This window comes from Toxorhynchites rutilus, chromosome 3, assembly GCF_029784135.1.
Source record: "Toxorhynchites rutilus septentrionalis strain SRP chromosome 3, ASM2978413v1, whole genome shotgun sequence".
Taxonomy (NCBI): domain Eukaryota; kingdom Metazoa; phylum Arthropoda; class Insecta; order Diptera; family Culicidae; genus Toxorhynchites; species Toxorhynchites rutilus.
Genome location: NC_073746.1, coordinates 217542823 through 217566851, shown reverse-complemented (window position 1 = coordinate 217566851; position 24029 = coordinate 217542823). Strand labels below are relative to the sequence as shown.

Genomic DNA, 24029 nt, shown 5'->3' with positions numbered 1-24029 from the left:
GAATTCGGAAGAACCTCAGTCAAGTTTTACAACACCTAGCGGACAAAACAAATAACACGAACTCTTGAGTTGATTCGAAAAAATGGGCATTGTTGGAACAGGTGCTTTGGAGTATCTCGGATCGAATCTAGTACACTTGAAACGCGACCGAGTTTGGATCAATTTATTCCAATTCAACTTCTTTATTCAGTCGACTACATATAATACGACAGACGTGTACGCTTTGAAGGTTCATACTGTAATGAACAATTCTAGTTTGTGCATAGAAATATATATAAATTCAATGGTGATAAGCAGTCTTCCGTGTTTCACAAAAAACACTGCGTACGAGATGAACAATGTTCACGATGTTCTCGCAGTTTTGTGTTTGCACGCAAGCATGATTTTTTCCTGTGTTTGAAAATGTAACATGTTTGTATTCGTAGCATCTTTGGATATACGTTGTTGATCCCAATGTTTCGCATGATGTTCGAACATGGTGTACAATTTCTCTTGCGTTTTCACCTCAAGCAACGGCAGTGTGTAGATTAGAAGAAGCGAATTCGACACCACACCACCACCACGGTGCGTTGACGTGTTGACATGGAAAAAATGCTTCCCTATCATGACAATGGGTGCTTCGTCTAAAATTACATTTCTTTATTTGTTCTGAACAAAATAGCGTGGCGGAGATGTTCAGTTACCCACATTAAAATACCAAGAATAGGTGTAAACTTTTCTGAAAATATGCATCTAAAACTAATTTTTGGGTATTTATTTATTTATTTGGCCAGCATTTGTATGACGTCGCCCGCTGTGCAGTCGGTTCCCCATAGCCTCTGAGTTCATGTAATTTTTGTAATACGAACTTAATTTCTAGTAAGTTTCTGTAAAAAATTCTACAAAGAAATGTTTTAAGAGAAATATTTTTTTCTCGTGCATGAAAGGAAACGAAGAGCAATGAATACTACGACAACTGGTGGTACGTTTTGTACCTCTTTAATGGTGTTAAAGTTCTCTGTGGAACTTTTGCCGCCTCAACGAATGCATTAACTAGCGTAATTTATTAATACTTAGTTGAGTATTCTAGTAAAGAAATTTGAAAAAAATCCAATTTTTTTCCTTCATATTTCTGTAGTTTAGGCATTTAAAAGTATACCCTAGAAAGGACTTATCAAGACTCCTAGTATTTACTGAGGTAGAGTCATTTTTGTGATGCGATATCTAACCTGGTACGGTCATAACAATGAACTTCAAACGCGTTTTTCTCGAAACAAGTTTTTTCAAACTGGCGTACACGATATCTCAAGTTCTACTGAACCGCTTCATGTCGAATTTATATGGATATAATCTACAGACGTCTCGCTATCGCATGAACCTCTAAAATATGATATTTTTAAAGATTTACTATTTTTAAAAATTCGGGAAACGTAAGAAAAAACGTTTTAAATTCGCATTTTGTTTTTTTTGATTCGAACTGCCGCCATTTAATCAAAAAAATGTTTTTGACTTGTCCGAGGTTCATGCGATAGCGGCATCTTTACTGATTCAGAATCTGTTCGATTTTTGTGTTTCAAATAGCCAGAAGGGCTGGAATCGTGTACGCCATGGCACAACTTTTTTTTGAACCCTCTTACTTCATCAGCTCGTATCTATTCTAGTTATGAATATTTATTCTCCGTTCAATTTTTGAAGATAGATGAACAAATAATGATATAATGAATAGTAAAAATATTCTCTGTTTAATTTTTATGGAGCTCGCAAAAACGTCCGAAATGCGTGTCTCTACACTAGAATATCCCCTTAAGCCAAATAACACGCCTTGAATGTATTCCGAGGGGCAAGTTCTTGAATACGCGTGACCACAGTGCAAGTCGAAGAAAATTTTTTTACGAAAAATACCCCGGCCAGAAAGGGAATCGAACCCGAACACCCGGCATAATAATGTGGAACGCTAACCACTCGGCCACGGATGCACACGTTTTGTACATGATGTGCTTGAATTATATACATAATGTTTGTTTATGATGTGAGAAACGCTAACACATGTCGGCCCCTGTGGAAGGTGAAATCCTCCTCCAGTTTTATTTAGTTTTTCATATGTGTGCTCCAGTTTTACCCATTTTATGTAAAATAAATTTACAATGCAGCCATTCCATGCAAAACTGATAGAGTGGTTCTCAGATTTTGTGAAAATTTGTAGTTTTGTTTCTTATCGCAAACTTTTAGATCCATATTTTTTATTAAGGTAGCCATTTTCATGTCAGAGTGATCCGAAAAATCAATTTATTCTTCTTTTTTCCAAAAATGTTTTTTTCAAAAATTCATTACTTTTGGACCACTAGACCGATTCACATGTTCGATATAACAAATTGTCTGTCTTGAAAAAATACTACACATGCGAAAAAAGTGGATTTTGTTTTCGTAATTATTGATTGTATTTGCTTTTTTGTAGTTCACATGGTCTCGGGACCAAGAGCGCTATATTTTTCATATTTTTTCTAGAAAGCTTTTTTATGTTATTTTTTTTACATAACATATCCAAAAATGAGAGAGTTGTTTACTTCTGTTTTTGAGTTCTGATTTTTCAAAGTTAACATGTTTTCAGTCTTCGTTCAATATTCCTATGTGACTAGATTAGATATATGAAATTAGAATCCATTTTTTTTCGCAAATGATATTTTTTGAAAAAAGACACATGTCACATGTCGATTATCTGAATCGGTCCAGTAGTTCAAAAATTATGAATTTCTTAAAAATATTTTGGAAAAAAAAATTATTTTTCGGCCCACCCTTAAATGGAAATGAGCACCCTAACGAAAAAATAAAAAAAAAGGTTCTAATGTTTTGCCAAACTACATATTTTCTGGAAAATCTGAGAACCAGTTTGACAATTTTGCGTGGTTTGTTTCAGCTCCCATTCGTTGCAATTTCAATTTAAATGTCAACGAGCTGAAACAAAACACAAAAGAAATTCTATTTCTCAAGAATTGTAACAAATATACAAATCATTTTAGATATTTCAGATTAATCATAGCCGTTTTTTTTCAATAAAATATTAAAGGGCCCAGTTTTTTTAAGAGCAATCTTCCAGTTTTTTGAAAAAAAATTTTGGCAACCCTGCCGACACACTTTTGGCAACCCTACCGACACACTTATGTTGTCTTCGGGTTTTTACACCCTCCGTCGTGCTGGAATCGGAGACTCACCTCGTCTTCAGCTTTGGTTCTTCTTCTTCCAAGCAAGGGTCGTTGACCTTCTCCCAGGTCTGGTCCTCAATCAGATGTTCTCATCGCTAGCAGTTGAGAAGGATCGTCAACCTTCGTCCATGGTTGGTCGTTTGTTGACAATCGATAGTTGTTCCTCGGCTGGGTGCAAGGAGTCGGCGGCGATTCCAGGTAAAGTAGTGCGGGGCAAAGGTGCGCACGTAACTGTTGTCATCCAGTAACTCTTGAAATAAAAGCAAATAAAATTCAATTTGCTTACCAAATTCTAACTATATATTAGGGTGCCAATGAATGTATGGGAGAAAAATCGACCCTAAAATTTCAAAAAGTTACCCTATACAAAATGTTCAACACCTCGAAAAATCACCCAAGGGTGGAGTAAAGGAAATCGGGGTATTCGAAAATTTTCTTTTGATGCCAAATGTCTTAAAACAGCATGAAACGTCGAGATCTAGTCTTATCTCGATTTTTTGACGTGGGACTACGTCTAACCGGAATATATAGAGGGTAAAATGAAAACCTAAACACAGAACATGCAGGAAAAAATGAAAGATTTCGAATGCTTATAGCTCGAACATATCGTACTGGATAGGAGAGATGTTTGCATCACTTGATAGGGAATATTTCTACGCATCTATCGCAACTAACAAAATGTTGTTTCTCATTAGATACACAATTGAATACCTGTAAAATATTAGGCGTTATCTAAACGCCCTAACTGCATCGTTTTGATTGGCCCGATTTACGGTTTCCCTAATACAGCCATCAAAACCAAGCAGCCTTGGGGAAATCGGCATTGCAAATACATGAAAGTAGGGGGACTTTTGTTCTCATCGAAAAATGTTCCCTAACACAGACTTTAAAACCAAGCAGCGAAATCGGCATTGCAAACACACGAAAGAGCCTAGAGGCGAGTGAACTGAAAAGTTTAAACCCTCTTAAAGCTAAAAAGAAGAAAAAGAACACACGAAAGTAGGGGGAGCTTTTGTTCCCACCGAAATGTGTTCCCTAATAGAGATTTCTAAACCAAGGTGCCTGGAGAAATCGGTATTTCAAATTCATGCAAGTCGGGGATATTTTTGTTCCGACTGGAATGTGTTTCCCTAACACAGACTTCAAATCCATGAAGCGTGGGGAAATCGGCATTGCGAATTCATACAAATCGGGAGTATTTTTGTTCCGATTGAAATGTGTTTCCCTAACACAGACTTCAAAACCGAGGTTTCTGGGGAAATCGGCTCTGCAAATAAATGCAAACTGCGAGTACTTTTGTCCTCGCTTGCCTTTGTGCAGAGTGGAATATGTCTGTCCTAACATGATCTTCTAAACTTAGGAACCTGGGAAAATCGTGCAGCCACTAGAAGCGAATGAACTTCCCAGTTTCAAGCAAATTCGAGATTCGAGAAGTATGTACACTTTTGGGATGTAAACTTCAGAGGGAAATGTAAAATAAAATAATCGTTTGATAATTTTTTTTTGTCTTTATTGGAAAGATTTTCAGCCTTAGGCTGGTTCATCAAACGTTTGATAATTCTTCCGTACATATATTTTGTTCTAGTCATCATACCAAACGTAAAAGGTCCGTCATTAAATTTACTTGTAACGAAGAACAATCAATCACAATAAATGAATTGACTTTACACGGCATTTGTTCATTTTTTTCACTCACAGAGCAAACATATTGAACTCAATTGAATTTGGAAACTGTTTCATTCAATCAAGAATTTAATCAATACAAACGAATGATTGCTAAGCTAAGGTAGTTCCACGTGAACCTTGCGGTTATATCATAGATATAACCCACTCATTTTTTTTTGACAAAAATCGACACTCTGGTACTCTTTTGGTTTTTTTTGGAATACGAGACGAAACGTATGGTTTCAAGAGCCAATAAAAATAGTGTGTTGTATTCGCACGGTAATATACTCTATGCAAAATATTAGCTCATTCACAGACGTTAAAATTTGAGTTTTTTGAAAACCGAAAAATCGCCGGAAATCGGAGATTTTAATTTTTTTTCATGCCTAATGTCTTGAAATTGCATGACACGTCGAGATTTACAGTCATCTGAAATTTTTTTTTGCCAAAAATCGACTTTTCAGACGGAAAGTCCCAAAAAAAATTTTTTTTTTTGACAATTTTTTTTTCGAGATAATAGTAAATCTTATCGGGTAATGCAATTTGAAGACATTTGGTATGAACAAATTTTTTTGAAAACCCCGATTTTCGGTGATCTTTCGTTTTTCAAAAAAACTCAAATTTCAAGGCCAGTTTGCAACTTGGTTGAATTCGTGCTGGAGGTTGTTGGCGTTCGCAAAATTAAACGCCAGACCACGTAAATCTCTGCGGTGGTCCGATAGATCCTCAGACTGCTAACTCGTAGATACTTGTCCAACCCGCCCTAGGTGCTCGCTGGCACATACCAGCAGAAGTAGAAATGTCAATAAAAAGATTCAAGTCATAATCACTTACTGATATGAGCCTCTTCCTCAGGGCTGATTCAGAAATATCGAGGTCTTCCGCAATCCGACGCTTCGAGACTCCTTCCCAAAGCCTCTGTCCGGCCATTTGAGCATTTCTGAAGTGCATTTCTTCAAATCAGTTTCCTTCTTCTGGGCCCCGTTAAAAATTTGGTTGAAAACACTTTATAATATTTTTTCAGAGCAAAACTCTGGTGCGAACTTTTGCCCCACAGCTACTGTGCACCTTTGCCCCACAAGCAATTTTCGAACTAATCGAATTTAAAAAAAAGTTCTTGAACTACGAGTACGCACTATCATCTATTATAGAATAAAGGTTCCCTTGACAGTGTAGTTTCGAACTTCCTAGGTATTTCAGATAAGTTAATCGTCATCTCCAAAACTGAAAAAAATAGATCAAAACGTCGAAAAACTCTTTTTACCACATAACTTTTTGCCGCTTTCATGAAATGTATCTTGTTTATATGTTTGAGCTGCTGGTGTAATAATGTATCAAACGAATACACTTCAAAAAGGCCAATGGGCACTTTTGCCCCGTGTGCACCTTTGCACCGCACTATTCTACATGTTGGAGAACAACACATTTTTCAATTTTTAGAACTTACAATGAAATACAATATTCACAGGGGTCTTCAATCGTTGTGTATTGCCATAATACTGCTTGGATATTATTGTCATATTATTATCATCTTTTCGGAAGGTGCGGGTGATTCTGTCGTATCTTCACTTAAATGGAGGATGATTGTCCACCTGGTGCGTGAATGAAACCCAGAAAAGTAGTTCGTCGAACACCGTTTCCTTACTCGATGGATGAGCGCTCCTGGTTTTCCTATCTTCGACTGAGGAGATTCCGAGCTATTTCGAATACATTAGGTTCGGGAAAGGACGCGAGTCGGTGGTGAATAGGAAAGTGCCCCAGTGGGACGTGAGTGATTTGGAGTTGAAACAAACTTTGATACGGGACAAAAGTGTAACGAACTCGTCTTGTGATGGGATACAGTTACTCACTAGCGATTGAAAATACTTCTTGGAAGATTTTATCGCCACTTTCCACAGCCCGATAAAGTTATAGGTTTAGGAACGGCAAAGTAGACATAATTCTCCATAAGCTGATCCAGTAACGATGGTTTGCAACGGAATCAACTGATGCACGAGTGGATGAGTGGATGATGAGCTTTTACTTTTGCGCTCTGTCGCAGGGATGGTAAAAAATCACATTCAACGATTAATGAATAAGTATATCCCTCTAGTCGGATGTTTTGTAAATCACCCCCTGCAGGCGATGCTCTTTTATTCTTCATATGTACACAGAGAGAATACTTGGAACGGTGAGCTACCAAGATCTCAGAAAAGCAATATGAAAGCGGAATCCCCACTGCTTGCACTCTCGAAGCATTACTTCTACTTCTCAAGTTTTATCGTGAGTGCAAGCCACAAACGGTTAATCCCGTTCCATAGAGATGATGATGAGTTCTTGATCGTAAAGTGTACAAGAGACGATCAACTGAAATCTTACGACACACTTTAATTCTCTATTGCACTGACCGCAGTGAGTGGCTGACTCAGTCTCGTGTCGATTTTATTTTGCTGTCGTCTCCCGCCCGATAAACAGCAGACGGGTAATAGATGCAATTGATTAATTTTATTACCAGCAGATTTGGGCGAATCTCATCCCGCCCAAAATCGTTTTTTAGATACCAATAATTCTGAACATTCACATTTCTCTCCAAATAATTTTTCCAATAGTAATTCAATTAGTGACTTCACGAAACACCTTTCGAATTCGATTGAATTTCATTTGATTAATTCAATTCTGTGTGGTTACGTTCTTCGTTGCAAATAAATGTAATGAATTAGTATGGACGTATGTTATTCATATATCGTGAACTTCCGACATATGTGGCAGTAGATTTATCGAACGACTAATGTTTTTTTATATCCCTTCAAACTTGTTGCATCTCTCAAGTGTACATACTGCTTCGACCGCAGATTTGCATGGTTGAATCTGGTTAATTTCAGGTATTCAGTCTTCATATTGTCGAATGAATACTGTTGGAACAATAGGTATCGTAATTTATCCTTTGAAGGTCATTAACCTTTCTAAAGATGATAAGATGGAATATATTCCAATGTCGTCTGGCTGCTCCGTATTCTCCCGACCATGTTCCTTGCGATTTTTATTTTTTTCCTCTACTCAACAAAGACCTTAAGGGTAATCATTACAGCTCGGACAACGAGGCGAAGGCAGCTATCGCGTCCTGTGTTCAGAAGAATTTTTTAGTGACTGTATGAAAAATCTTGTAACACGTTGGGAGAAATGTGTAATGCTTAACGGGGACTATGTCGAAAATTGAGATGAGATGGAGCTTAAGATTTCTACTTCAATTTGTTCTTAAACCCAATCTTGTTATTGTTTTTGTTTGTCTTCTACAAGCATGTTTGCACGACTTATCAATTTATTCTCGTATTTTCTACGACAAAAACATGCACATAGAGAAAATGAACTAATTATGTCGATTTTCTTTCGTCTCGCCCCAAAAGTGTTCACTTGAAAACTGTGCTTCATCGGAAGAATGGGATTGAATAATTCAGATTTGAATTGTGTTTTTAATAGCTCTATGACGAGCAGAATCCCTGTCCAATGGTATATTTCACGAAATTTTGAGTTGGTCTTGAAGGTCAGAAGTTAAGTAAACCTTTTGTATAGCTAACTTAAAGTCTTGTCGAGGATGTCTGAATCGTTGGAATTGAGACGAATCGTTTTCATCCCTGGTTTTTATTGATTTGGGAAGAACACAAAAAAAATCCCTGGTAGCTTTCGTAAGATTCACTATGGGATAAACGCTCCTTTCCATAAACTTTTCGTATTCATTTTTTCAACGAACTTTACGAGAATTCTGTTTTTCATCGGATCTCGACTGAACATCAGTTAAAGATGTATTTTTCAACTCAGGTAGCTGTTGATATGTGACACCAACTGAATATGATTATTTCTACAACGGTATGAAACTTTAAATATGCAGAGAAATTCCGTCTCATTTTTGCTGTAGAATTTAATGAAAACATGTAAGTAAAAAAACGCATCAAGATGTAGTGAAAAATCGCGACCACGCGATTAATTGAGGACTAATGATCTAGTAATGAGTTAATTTGAAACTCGGCATGAACGTCACCAACTTTAGTTAACGTGACACACAGACAATCTAAACCGATCGGCGCGCAAAGTTCAGATGAAAATTTCCGTTATCTTCTGATCATAGTGGTACAAGTTAATTTAAACAGTCTGTCAATTAAGTTTCGGTACTGTTTGTGAAAAGTGCTCCCGTGGCCGAGTGGTTAGCGTCTCACATTATCATGCCGGGGGTTCGGGTTCAATTCCCGTTCTGACCGGAGGATATTTCGTCAAAGAAATTTCTTCCGACTTGCACTGTGGTCACGCGTATACTAGAGCTTGCCACTCCAGAATACATTCAAGGCGTGTTATTCGGCATATAAATCTCAACTAAGTACTATTAATAAAAATGACGTTAGTAATACCTACGTTGAGAAGGCCAAATTTTCACTGGGAACGCAACTGCTATCCAAGAAGTTGAGTTTGTGAAAATGAACTTTTAAACATGTTTTTTCAATATTTGTACGCTTATGTATAAGGTAATAAACTTCTTACATAGAAGCAGTGCTGGTTTTTCTTTAGTTAAATAATACTTGTTTTCAACATTTAATAAACACAGGTTTCTGCAACTTATGCATAAAATCAAATGTTTACCGTATAAACCAATTTCTATACCAAACTATACATGTAGTACTACAATAGAGTAAAAAATTATGAAATAGTATAACAAAACATTGAATATTTGCTTTTTCCTTCGATTGTCGCTTCCGGAGCTCATCAGAAATGAAAATAAAAATATTTATATAATTCTTCATTTTCAAACTATCAAATCTTTTTAAAATTCCAGAGCATCTTTAATGAACTTATTTTACAATCGTCTACAATGTACAATATCTAATCACACAATTCATTACATCGCTAGTGTTTGCATGATGTTTGCTGTATGCTTTTATCACTTTCAATGATCTGCTTCTTTCCTAGCAATACACATTGCCCCCTAATCATAGATAGGTGTCAAACTAATAGAACATATTTACTCTCTTCTCAAGATGGTCCCCGTCGCTGCGAATGGCCGGTGATACCGGGCCTCTGTCAGACTTCATCGAGGGTCTGGGACCAGGACAGCTCGTCGGACGCCAGGTACTGGGTGCTCCTGCCTTAGGTGATATTCAACTGTCTATGTGCTATCAGAAGGGTTCCTTAGAAGTTGAGGTGATAAGAGCGAGAGGATTGCAGGTGAGGCTAATATGTCGTACGAGTGACAGTCGGAATGTATACTCATCTTCTTTGATTCATTTTTAGGCACGTCCTGGCTCAAAAGTACTTCCAGCGCCTTACGTTAAAGTGTATTTAGTTTCCGGTAAAAAATGTATAGAAAAAGCTAAAACAACGACTGCTAGGAAAACGTTAGATCCATTATATCAACAACAATTAGTGTTTAGAGAGCCATTTTCTGGTTGCATACTACAAGTAAACTTCAATGTGTATGTGTACTCAACAAATAGTAATAAATTTCCATCTCTATTTCAAGGTGACGGTATGGGGTGACTATGGACGAATGGAGGGCAAAAAAGTGTTCATGGGGGTAGCTCAAATAATGCTGGATAACCTAAACCTATCACATATAGTCATCGGATGGTACAAACTATTCGGAACCACATCACTGGTCAGTGGACCACCTAGTTTGGGTCTATCTAGGCGATCCTCCATTGCATCACTCGATTCACTCAAGCTGTAAAACTCATTATCATCACTATGTTTAGTTTCCCCCCTTCAGTTTTCTCTGTTTGTAATCGTACTTACTTGATTTCGTGCTATGAATGTGTGGTTTCATTCTCGAAATTTCAGTTCCTTCATTAGCTGTAGCCGGCCCTTAAAAAACTGACCAACATTTGAATCATTTATGGCACATGTACAGCAACGTTTCGTCGAACTTTTTCTCTCTAGCTGTGTAAAATTATTGTGATTGACAATTTGATAAAATTAGCTAGTTGAGTTTGATGCCATAGTTTCGAACATGTTAGAGCTTGCCGGTCTTTACAGGTTTTTTTTTGAAGGCGGACTATACCATTCGAATGTTTGCTGTAGATAAAGATAGTCATGGATTGAAGATATTGAATCCTTTAAGTACGATTATTCTTGTTTTTTTGAGTTTGTAGCATTTCAGTTCCACATTTTTGATTCGAGAACTCCCAATTGATGATTGAAAAAAAAAATCTAATATCGCTTCCACCAGTCCCTAGGTTATTAGTTGCTCATAAGTTTTCCTCCTTATTAGAAGCAATGTTGAAAGCACTTTTACGATAGTGTCTTCTCACACGAATTACCACACAAAATTATTACCTGATAAATGAACAGTATCGATCTAGAAAAAAAGCTAGTGCAATGCAATGTGATTATGAGAAACTAAAAGTGTTTTAGTTAATCATAGGTATGTTACAACTTTACGCATGTTTCTATATCTGAAAGTCATTAATTTACATTATTCGCAGTAAGACAGTCATCAATATTATCGTAGCAATGTTTTGCATGACCATTCACTTCATGTTTTGGGATATAATTTCGACCTTTATGCGAGTATTTTGTTTTTGTTTTTTCTCACATGAACCTTTCTTTTTTTAAAGCATCAATCATACAAAACATTATTGCTTGCGAAATAACTAGTCACATACTTCTGTAGTCTCGCGGATTCCGGTATCTTTAAAGAGATGAAAATTGCAGTTCTGACCCGGCGGCTAATATTCAAAATTGATTGTTGAAATGGAAGCTAAAAGTTTTTGCCATGTCGCCTCTAATTTGTAGCATAGAACAATGCAAATTTTGAGAAGTTATATCGGAAATTTCATTCAGTTTTCATTCAATCTAGAATTGCAAGTGAGAATTTTCGAAAATAGTACTTTTTTTTTCATTCAGATATGTCACAAATATCCGTAGATCTACGAATTACTTTAATTTGAATGGGAATGTGGATCAAAAAATTTCAGTACAATACAAAAAGTCATTTAATCAGAGTTTTTCAGAATAATTTGAGCAATGTATAACATCCAACATACATAACGAAGGATTGTACCTGAAGTTCCTAAAGTATTTTTTGTAAGGAAAAAACTGTTTATACGCCTGGCCTGTAATGTTGTTGTTGTTTTTTGTCCATCACTATGGAGCAACTACTTCCCGAGGTGGCTATCCTCACGCACTTCTTCTTCTCGCAGTTTGAGTTTACATCAGTAGTTCGCAGATCATTCCTCCACTTCTGTAGCAGTTCTAACAATATTTGTTTAACCATTCCGTTTAACCAATGGCGTTCAATTCGACACATTCTGATTCCAACGCGCAGGGTTCTCTCATATCTGTTCGAACTGCTTCGGAACATGGGCATTTGAATACCACATGCTCTAGGGGTTTCTACCACACGACCGAAACGATGAAGGTACTGTCTGAGGATGTCATGAATAAAAAGGAACTGGGTCAGTACAAAACTGACATCGCCGAGCTTTCTGTTCACCTATGTCGGCAGAATTGGTAAATATGCGTCCATTTTACGTTGGGCGCCGTGTTCCACTCTTGATGCTCTTACCGTTCAACACATTCATTTCAATATACCGTGAAGTTAATTTCACGGTGGAAAATTACATGACATTTTTAGTTCGACGGTTAATTGAATGTTCATTTCATGGTGTTCATGATTGACACAGCACATACGTCTTTATGAATAGTCATACTTTGGTGATCACAGATTTCCGATGGCCGATGCTATGCCGAAACGCCCGATGATCGCGAATGTGTTCTGATGGTACCATAGTTCAACAGTTCAACAGTTCAGCCCTCTTGCGTTGGTTCGTCTAGATCCTACTGCCCATACATTGAAATACCACTTTTTGTATGCTACCCATGACTTGTATTGCTACCACCCTGGTCCTGTCTGCCACCCAGTTAGAATTATAGAGAGGTACCCGATACGGTTCTACAATACACAATGTTCTACAATGGTCCAGGAGATGTATTTAAGTGAAAATTAGCATTTAGAGCACGACAGTTATTCTCTAGACAAGAACTGTATTAGACAAAGTTGTTACATATAAGCGCTCATTTTTATGTTATCAAAAATAGGGTGACCAAAATTGTCCATGAAATAAAAAATCTAACTTTTATAGATAGAGGTAAACATAGTTCGATAATATTGTAGTTCCAGTTATTTGAGACATCTTTGTAGAACAAAGTTTTTTTTTCTATCTCTTGAACTAACTGATATAGCGCCATTTTTCAATATTGCGTTAGGGTCACCATGAAAAAAAACTGTTTTTTTCCTCTAGCTTTTATATCTCAAATGCTACATACAAACCGTCTTCGAAAAAATTTTAGAGCTTACTAATATAAACATTTTGCGATGCAAAACTTGTCAATATCTCAACTTCACTCGAAGGTATTGATATTTCTTCCCAAAAAATACGCTCTCTTCAATTGTTTGTCATTCTCTCTGGGGCAAACATAAACAAAGTTTATTGGCTTTATTTGAAAAAGCATAGTTCAATCTACATGATGTGCGGCTTTCAAACCTATGTTATTTTTCGTGTTTGAGTAAATTGAAATTCAAATCATGAATTTTTGGATAAAAAACCATCAATAACTTTTAGTAGGATTGAGATATTGACAAGTTCTGCATTGAAAAATTGTTGGTCTTGATAAGCTCTAAAAGTCGTACGAAGACAGTTTGTATGTAGAATTTGAAATATACAAGTTAGGGCAAAAAAACAGTTTTTTTCATGGTCACCCTAATGCAACCTAGGAGAAAAACACTAAATCGATTATATTAAAAGATAAAAAAAGCTTTGCTCTAAAAAGTTGTTTAAAATAATTGGGGCATTGTCTATGTTGCTATGCTATGCTATGTTACTATGTTTATCTCTATCTATAAAGATAAGAAAGTTAGATTGTTTATTTCATCGACAATTTTGGTCACCCTATTTTTGATAACATACAAATGAGCGCTCTATCATTTGTAACAATTTTGTCGAAGACAGTTTTTGTCTAAAGAATAAGTATCTCTCACAAAGTTGTATTAGGGTAACCATGAACAAAACCGGTTTTTTACTCTAACTTTTATATTTAAAATTCTACATCAAATTTGTCTTCGTATGACTTTTAGAACTTATCAATACCAACATTTTGGGCCTGATTCTCGATTACACTTCACGGTGGAAACGAAATAAACGACACGCCATTGAACTACGTTTTACGAGTTAGTGAAGTGTCAAAGGTAATAATGAGTTTTCGGGCAGAATGAGCACTTTTCAAATAAAAAATCATCAATGAAAATTAACTTCTTCGTATCAAACTGGTATTCAATGTGAGTGGAAAACTTTGTTTTCTTCATGTGATATAATAATCTCATACAAAAATTTCATCTGAAGATAATTTGATATTATAATGATATGTTTAGTGGGAAACTAATCTCGTATCCAGATGTCGACACCGTACCGTTGTCATCGCGGATACGTTTCATTCCGGGCCTGATTCTCGAATACACTACGAATACACTTCACGGTGGAAACGGAATGAAACGTATTCGCGATGACAACGGTACGGTGTCGACATCTGGATACGTCATTAGTTTCCCACTAAACTTATCATTATAATATCAAATTATCTTCAGATGAAATTTTTGTATGAGATTATTATACCACATGAAGAAAACAAAGTTTTCCACTCACATTGAATACCAGTTTGATACGAAGAAGTTAATTTTCATTAATTATTTTTTATTTGAAAAATACTCATTCTGCCTGAAAACTCATCATTATCTTCGACACTTCATTAACTCGTAAAACGTAGTACAATGGCGTGCCGTTTATTTCGTTTCCACCGTGAAGTGTATTCGAGAATCAGGCCCTCCGTTTCCACTGTGAAGTGTATTCGAAGTGTATTCGAGAATCAGGCCCAATATCTTAATCCTGCTCAAAGTTATTGATGGGTTTTCACCCAAAAACTCATGATTTCAATTTTAATTTACTCAAATACAAAAATTACATATCTTTGAAAATCACATATTATATAGAGAGAAATTTGTTCTTTTAAATTCCGTCAACAAACTTTTTTTATGTTTGCCCCAGAAAGAATGGCAATCAATTGAAGAGAGCGTATTTTTTTTGGAAGAAATATCAACCACTTTGAGTGAAGTTGAGATATTGACAAGTTCTGCACCGAAAAATGTTTGTATTAGTATGTTCTAAAAGTCTTTCGAATACAGTTTGTATGTAGAATTTGAGATATAAAAGTTAGAGCAAAAAACGCAACTTAGAAAAAAGGCGCTGTATCGGTTATTTCAAGAGATAGAAAAAAAACTTTGTTCTACAAAGATGTCTCAAATAACTGGGACTACAGTATTGTCGAACTATATTTACCTCTATCTATAAAGATAAAAAAATTATAGTTTTTATTTCAGCGACAATTTTGGTCACGCTATTCTTGATTACATAAAAATGAGCGCTCTTTTATGTGTAACAACTTTGTCGAAAACAGTTTTTGTCTAGAGAATAATTGTCGACCACTTCAGGACATCCTTTGAATAGTGGCACGAAGCTAGATCCGACCAGAAGATCATAGGGCCTTCGTGATGCTTCCTCATGAACATCAAATTTGTGCTGAGCGACTGGGAAGTACAGTAGCCCCGGGAGCTGCTGAAATTCCGCCTTGACGTAAGTCTCATCATCCATGATGAGGCTTCGTCATCACCTGGGTGTACAGTTTCCAGACTCGTGACTTTCCCACCATATTTTCCCGTTCGTCAGGATTGGGAGCCTTCTGCACTTTGTACGTATGCAGTTCCTCGCGGTCCTTGCTCTCCGAACGAAAGACTTGGACAGATTCAATGTTTTGGCCCTGACTGAAGCTTTGGGATTCCGCTTAAACGCTTTCACGACGTGCTTATGATTATGATCGCTAGTAGAACATCCATTCTGACCGCATTTCTCCTTCCGTACGATGCTCAGAGTTTCGTAGTAACGTTTAATCACAAGACAAGCTGCACTTCCAACGGGAGAGCGGTTTGACTTAAGCGCAGGAAGGAAGGATAGGATAGACTTCAACACGGCTTGGGTGCTTGCTGTGGAAACGTAAATAGACGGATCCGTGGAATAACTCCAGCAATAAACTGTCAAAAGGATGCACACTGAACTGACAACCTTTTTTCAGACCCTAACGAAAAATTATAAATCCTATTCTGGGACACAATGTACAGGGTGGCGCATAAGTCACGCAACGCTCTCTGAAGGAAAAAAATAACGATCGCGCTGCGACTATCGAGTGTGATGGTTCCTAAGCGGTTCAGTTGTCGACTTTGTACAGGAAAACCTGTTTTTGTGCGAATTCTCATTTGTGTGACAGTTTAGGAGCGATATTATTATTTGTGCGATTAGTTTGTGTGATTCAAGATCCGATGTCATAATAAAATCGCAAATAAAGAGTCGCACAAACGAGGAATCACGCGAAAAGGGACCGCAGAATAAAGATTTTGTATCGTGAAACATTTTTTTTATATGATTTTTTTTTTGTGCAAATCGGTTGCGTGTCTTATGCGCCACCCTAATATATACTAATATACTAACATACTAATGTATACTGTATTTCAAAAAACAAGCACAGTTATCTATTTTCATAAGAGCTCAGTATCAGATGCTGTTTTAATTGGCACTATTAAGTTACGCCAGATCTTATTATCTATTGATTCGAATAGCAATAAGGAGCTAATTCGAGCTAATTGTAAAATTACCTCTCAGCATTGACACGTACTGTTCATTGCTTTCTATCTGGAGCTACAATGAAACACTGAACTTATTGAAGGCAGGTAGTTTTTCAGCATCTTTGAGCAACATTACAGCTCCATTTTCCAAAGAAATAACTCACAATGTATGCTATGCAGCACCTTTCGCACTTTTCACTTTCAGTTTTTCTCAACATAGTTCTCACCGCTTTTAACACGAAAACAATTCACCAGTTCACAAAAATTGGACGATTGATCGGAAAAATATTATCAAAAAATGGCCTTTCTTAAGGCCGAGAGTTTAGTGTAGTTTTTGACGTAGGACTACGTCTTACATTAAGGGTTCCAAATCGGAAAACAGGTCACGTTTTTATGAAATAAAGTTAACGTTAATAACTATTTTAACGATTTTAACGATTTGCATAACAATCGAATCGAAAATTTTCTAAGATTTGTTTGATAAACTATACATTACAATCCCAATACAATCCCATCTGTATATGGTTTAAATTGATGAAAACTGAAATCATTCCAATCCGCCCCATACATTTGTTTTGTCCATTTGTGTGTTTTCCCGAACAGAGCTGACAATAACGGACAATTTATGTAGCCGCTAGAGTAGAAACAACGAAGGGGGATAGCGAAAAGAGGATATTTGCGAAGTAAACTCAACCCTTACATAGTAAATTAGCTGTCGCTAGCGTATAAGTATTGCATCTCCTCTGAGGAAGGTCACTTATTCTGCTCCTTTTGTGTTTTATGTTATCAATCGTTTCAATGAACATTTGTCCGCATAACTAGACGTAATCACCAGGTTGCTCTGTTTGTAGCGTTAGTATTTACAATTCCGATAATAGTCAAAACGTCTCCGTCGGAAGTTGCAGTTGTTATTGGATAAAATCGAAAAGGTTTGGAAGAAATTTAGTAAAATGTCTGGAAAAGGTGCTCTGGATTTGTTGCGAGTCTATGATAAGAACAGCAGGTTCGCATTTTTTCAATTATTTGAATTTGTAAAGGCAATCTGCAATTTTGGTAATTTTAGCAACGTGATTTATCAATATCACGATCAATCGCATAAAGATGGTGGAGTGATTTACTCCAACAGTATGAATAAATGCTGAGTGTGTGGAATAATTCCATGTTGAATCCGAGGAGTTATAATCCTAAGAACCAATATTATTTTAATTTTACTACTGATCTGATTGTTTTATTATCTACTTGAAGATCCAAAAGCAGAAGTTTAGGTAATTACAACATTAAAAAAACACAATTGTTTCTTTTTGTTCATCGTGTACATAAATAGTAATTATATGAGCAGCGTTTCAATGGTTTCTTATATTCATCTATTAGGAAACACTAAGTAATAAGACACTATCGTGACAGACATGTTTGGACTCTACAAAGAATGTGATTCAAATGTAGATTTAGCTTATAGCACATAATACTGACAATTGTTGATTTTCGAACGATGTATGAAAGCTATATGGAACTACGTCTGTTATGCGGACAAACAGTGATTTTTCGGAAACGTTTTTTCAAAATTGCTCAAATGTTGAGCAAACGTATTACATCGTGTAGAATGCGAAACATCGAAAAAGTCGATTTTGTTAATTTTGTCGTTTACGTCTTCTATACAAACATGGGCAGTACAGCCACAGGCAACTTTGTATTTGTTCTACCACTATCATGATCTACCTTTGAAAAGGCATAATAGCAACAATTCATACGAGCCATTTGCACAAAATACACAAACACTCTCCACCTAACGGTATAAAAACCGACGCAGTACGTCCTTCTGCTTTGCTTCTACCCGTCAGTGAAAGCTCTGTTCTATGCTTGCTTGGTACACATCCTGAGAATGCATTCCGAGTCCAAATATTTGCAGTTCTGTTCAGCATGATAGCAAAATGAAAGCTGAGCTTGAACGGAGGCGATTCGATTCGGATTCGAACGAAAACGAGAATGTCTTTTTCGAAAATGTTCAAATCGAGCCGTTCGAACGAGAGCCAGATACGGGCGTAAACAACAATAAGACTGATAGTATTCTTATTGCATCATGCATCAACGTAACGCTCTCGGATTCCTACGTCAAAACTAAGTATTTTCATAAGAGTTTGGACTCAATGTTTTCATTCTTCTTTTGAAACTTGAATATACTATTTTATGTTGTCCTGTTCAATTTTACTATTGTTATTCAAGGAAAAGCATCAAAATGACAAATTTTCAGATTTCAACAATTAGTTACCTTACCGTTTCGGTAAATTACTTGAAAAATTCGGTTGGGCACTAACCCGGTTTAGTTTTACTAAATTTAATAGAGCACATTTCTCAATATTTCCAATGCCTCACGAATAGCAATCATTGATCTCATCTACTGTAGAATACTGTGACAATCCTTCGAACTAGGATCCACTAATGGTTTTTCACAGGACTCAAACCCGGGGAACAACCAGGTCAATCCAACAAATATATTTCCTGGTCCTTGGTCCTCTGTTTGGATTGATTGCTTGTATGAATTACAACATTGTTCTGCTGTGAAGTAATTGTTTTTGACAACATTCGGGCAGAAAATGTAGAACTGATCTCTTCAGAACCGATTTTAGTTCTTGCTAATATTTTGAAGGATGTAAAAGTTAGCTTGAACTTTCCAGCTGCAAAAATTCGGCCCAAGCACATGCTTCAACCGGCATAAATATTTCGAGTGGAGAAGTATTTATCTTCCTTTCGTAAGTCACACAAATATTTATCCTAACTATTGAGTTGATTTTTTTTTGAAGATAAAAAGTACGTGAAATATCTCTTGACTTGTAGAATGTTTTTAAGATGATCATAATCACACCAATAACTAAAAAAAAATTATGTCCGCCTATCATATTCCATCATATCCGATTTAAGTGAGTTTGAGTGAAACTCGATCGTTTCTCGATGTGGGAGCTGCTTTCACTTTTATAGTCCGTTCGATCAACACTTGGCGAACCATCTTTCAAAGACGTTAAAAACGAAAGACGATTTGATTTGATGAGCACTTTTCTTCATTCTAACTTTTCGACTGTGGAATGTTTCAATTTGTTATTTTTACATACTTCGTTAGTACTTTTACCTTCGGAATTTTGCTAACTTTTTATCCAAAAAATTCAAAACGATGAAGCAAACACGTGTTCTGATACAAAATAGACACAGCAAAAAGTATTCGTTTGTTTTACCGCTAGTTTGCACAAACACATATGAAAACATTGTTACATTGTTGTCACGAATATAAACGCATCTAGTTATAAATTGAAATCATGTTCATTTCACATGATAGATGGCAGTCAAAAGTCTAAAAGTCTGCTGGTCATGTAGAAATCGGACAAAGTATATTTAAAGCATAGTTTCTATAAAACTTCGCAGAACTTGACATGAACAGGGATGAGTTGATTTCGATTTTTTTAAATTTTAATGTGAATTGTGTTATACGCTCAATCCTTCAACCAAATTCTTCAAATATAGTAGTGTTCCCCGAACGCGTGACTACAGTGTATGTATTTGTGTATATATGTTTCTAGTTTAGAGTGAACACAGCTAAAGCACTTCAGTTACACAATTTGATTTCAACTCCAATTCTCTTTAGAAATAATGCCTTTCCTATATTGCAACCTGGGCCACTAAAATCTAATAATTTTTTTCTGCTTACTTTTCTGCTCTATATTGCAGTAAGAATAACCTTGAAAAACCTCAGCATAAGTTTCATCGGCGTACCTACTCTCTGGTTTACAAAATCCGTACCCTTGTTTTTCATACAATCCACATCAGCTAGAGCTAAGAAGCCAACGACCGATCGAAACGGCTACATGTTCCATTATAGGAGACTAGACTAAACGAAATATTATTATAAATTTAGCTCGAACAAAAGAAAAGAAAAAAAAGAAATAGAAAAAAAATACATACACAAGCACGAAGAGCGAGAGCAATTTTCCGAATTATTCGCCTATTTATTAAGAGCAAGAGATACATCTAAGAAAAATGAAACTCAAATCTGTGAATTTAATGAAATTAATATTTAAAGCAGTAACGACATAATTCATGAATTTACGGCATCAGAAAATGCATGGCAAAGAAAGTTGACTTTGTAACTTTGTAAAAAAATGAACAAATAATCAAGCCTTCCATTATATTTATGAAACAAGGAACATTTAATTATGATTATTAACCAATTCATTGAAATAACAATCTTGACATTGAAAGTGCATACGCTACTAACGATACATCATTCCTACTCATTTTATTCAAGTTTCAACAAAACTAATGGAATCAAGTTCGTTTACTCTAAAGATAATTTTCGCCAGATTGACACGCATTTTCATGTAAATTCTATTTCCTACTTCTCATAACTCTCATAAGACTATAAACGGAGCAGCGGTCGCCACATAATGTACAGCTGGTATGGAACAGGAAATTTTCATGGATAAAATAACATGACTCATTGAACAAAAACAAATTTGTAAGCCTATTACAACAACTTAACAGGAGGGAAAGGAGACATGTACATAATAAATAAAGCTATTACAAAAAACAAAACAAACAAAAAAAAAACAAATGTAAAACACCTACATACATACTTTCTCGAAGCGAAGAAGGAAGTAAGAGAGACAAAATCAACATAATTTTTGCCTTAGAATCCTATCAAATTACTTGGAGTCATAAAACTAATAGAGCAACAACAAGCAACAAGCCATTCTACAGCTTAATCTGGGATAGATTGAGCAGAGAATTATGCCAACCTAAGTTTAAGTTCTATGAAGTTGAACAGTGGCCAACGTTGGGCTGGTGGCGGATTTTTGTTTTTTCATGGCCTGACAACAAAGTATGTTTGTTTAAAAAATACGTAATTCGAATTTCCCTTATTTATATATTGATTTCTACATTGCTACACATTGTTTTTTTTTTCTAGAAATCTGAATTACTGAGTTGAAATGTTGATTGTTGATTTGAGTTTCCATAACAATGTGTTACCTGAATTCGAATGAGCCGAACGTTGGCTGGCTGTATCAATTAGAATCAGTTTATACTGTTGTTAAATTTATGGTGGTATCATTTTAGGCAGCAAATGAGCCGCATCCGATAGGTTCGAATGAGCATGCAAATGAACCAAAAACCTGATTTATCACTAAGTACTAAGTACGAGCAGCGGTCAGGTATCGTGTTGTATAAACATAATTCGTTTTATCAATAGGATTTCATCAATTCGAGAAAAGAGCAAGCATTTCATGAAGGGGAGAAACCTAAAATAACATTTATCTTCAAAATAAAAAAAAAAGAAACAAACAAGCCAAAACCATATCTTTAATATAAGAAAACTTTAACGATTAATTGACATAAGTGAACACACACAAACAGTTATAAAGAAGTATAATTTAAATAATAAAATAATAAATGCTTCTTGGGAATTGACACTAAATTTTATTACTAGCAAAGAAAAAAAAAAGATAGGTCGATACGGAACGAAAAGGGACATATTTTTATACCAGCATTGTATTGTGGGTACTATAGAAGATAAAAACCTCACGCTGTACGAAGCGGCTGAGAGAAGAAAAATAAGAAATGCGAAAAAATTACTAGTGAACCATAAAATCTGTAACTATATGCAATCGAAGACTATGGGTAGGACTTCGTTATAGATGCCAGTGAGTCTTTTTTCTTCAGCAAAATGTTAAGCAACAATGGCTGTTAACTGGTACATTCTGATTTCAGATTTATCATTTTTTTAAATAAAAATAATTTTAAATGATTTTAAAAATTATTTACCTTCGGATATATCGACAGTCGACAGTTTTCTTGATTTGTCTATATCCATTATAAACATGTGTTTGAGTGTTTTTATTGTGCTTCTCGTGTATATATTTGAACAACGAAGTGTCTGCTTTTGCTTTTCGAATGGTTAACAACACCACTTACTTTCAAGTGAAGAGACCAAACTGTCGAGAAAAAATCTTCTTACCTTACAGCTTCCAATAACGAATGAGCAATCTCTCGTGCGCGGCTTTGATCCGTCCATAAATTCTCGCAAACTGCTACGACACTTCCGGTGCTTTCTGGTCCACCTCTCTTGCTCACAGAATGGTTTTACCAAATAAATATTTTACAGAACAACACAAAAAAACTTCATTCCAACAAATGAGTGCTCTGGTATTGATCGAAGATTTCATTAGATTAACGAACAAGGAAGAACGCACGACGATGAATAGAATCGAACGAAAACAGTATGACCTGACGGGAAGAGAATAAAATGTTGATAAAAATGACTAAAAATGGCCTATTGAAAGTAGCTAATTGAGTTTTCAATCATAGAAATTGGTAACAAGTTTTCAGTGTTGCTTGAAGATGTAAAAAGGGAACGTGAGGATCGCTGTAACATAGAAAGGTGTGTATATTATTGAGTACTCTTCGGTTCGTGGATCCTTCCATTCAATTGTGAGTATAAGTATTGGCGAACGCAGCATCATTTTAGATTACGTCAAATGACTATCAGACATCGCATGTCTTCTTCCAAAAGAAACAGAAATAATGAACGTTTTTGTTTCGAGCATGCGATTATTTCTGTAAAAAAAGAAAGAAAGATGCAAAAACAAATCGTCAGAAACTAACCAAAATGAAAAGTTGGCGATGCAAAGAAATGTACGCAGACACTCCGCGGATGAATTGTTGATATAGAAATTATGACTTTTAGTTATTTCACAACAGATAATCGTAAATTCGCGACTTTTTAGATGGCAAACCAAAGAAGAGAAGCGAGCAGGAGTACGGAAACTGAGATGTATTAATTTGACAGATTAATTTCTACATATATGAAGTGATCCAGATAAAAGAAGGATCAAACAAAACGCGACATCTGAAGCAAGGTCAGATTAGGGTGAAGGATTATAATGCGTTAGAAAAACAAAACAAAACAACACATGATTCAAGAGAATATTGTACATTAAAACTTCTATTATTATTAAACCATATATAAATATACTGAAAATATATATAAAATGTATCCCCTCTCGGCTAAGAAAATGTCGAGAAACGACAATAAAACTGTGAAATTGAAAAGGCGAGTTTACGTATTTTATTTTCACTTCGAAAGATAACCCAGCGGATGAGGAAATGGAATTGGTTCTGTGTGAAAAGGATTATCCCAAAACGTAGCGCTTTGACGATTGACCAACAGTAGTGACTGAAGGAGCGCATGTCGCACTGAAGGAGCGCAAGAACATACTGACTGACGCTTGGGAGTAGCAAATCATTCCGATTGTGCAAGTTTTGGTGTTTCGAACTTTAAAAAGTCAATAATGACGCCGGCCACGTCGTTACAGTCACCAGGGGTAGGGAAGGAATGTTTGTAAGGTATTCGCGGCCAGACGGGTCGCCTATAACGTGGTTCCCTAGCGGTGATCATGGAATGAAACATTGTTAGTAGGAGTTAGTAATATCCATTTTAATCGTACTGGTCATAC

General features: G+C 36.0%; 1 protein-coding gene across 14 annotated transcripts in view; it reads left to right on the top strand.

Moving 5' to 3' along the window:
* The window catches only part of LOC129779206 (regulating synaptic membrane exocytosis protein 2), a 143339-nt gene extending 119714 nt beyond the window's left edge, over positions 1-23625 (top strand). For 10 of the 14 annotated variants that reach the window (XM_055786522.1, XM_055786520.1, XM_055786521.1 and 7 more), the window contains 4 exons: positions 9848-10034; positions 10101-10268; positions 10330-10532; positions 20248-23625. In XM_055786522.1, coding sequence (XP_055642497.1) covers positions 9848-10034; positions 10101-10268; positions 10330-10532; positions 20248-20350 — 661 coding nt within the window. In that variant the 3' untranslated portion in view covers positions 20351-23625. Of the gene's footprint in view, positions 1-9847; positions 10035-10100; positions 10269-10329; positions 11230-20247 lie in introns of all 14 variants that reach the window. The other 4 variants (XR_008743589.1, XR_008743588.1, XR_008743590.1 and 1 more) reach the window with 2 other exon arrangements.
* Positions 23626-24029: the final 404 nt, after the last annotated feature.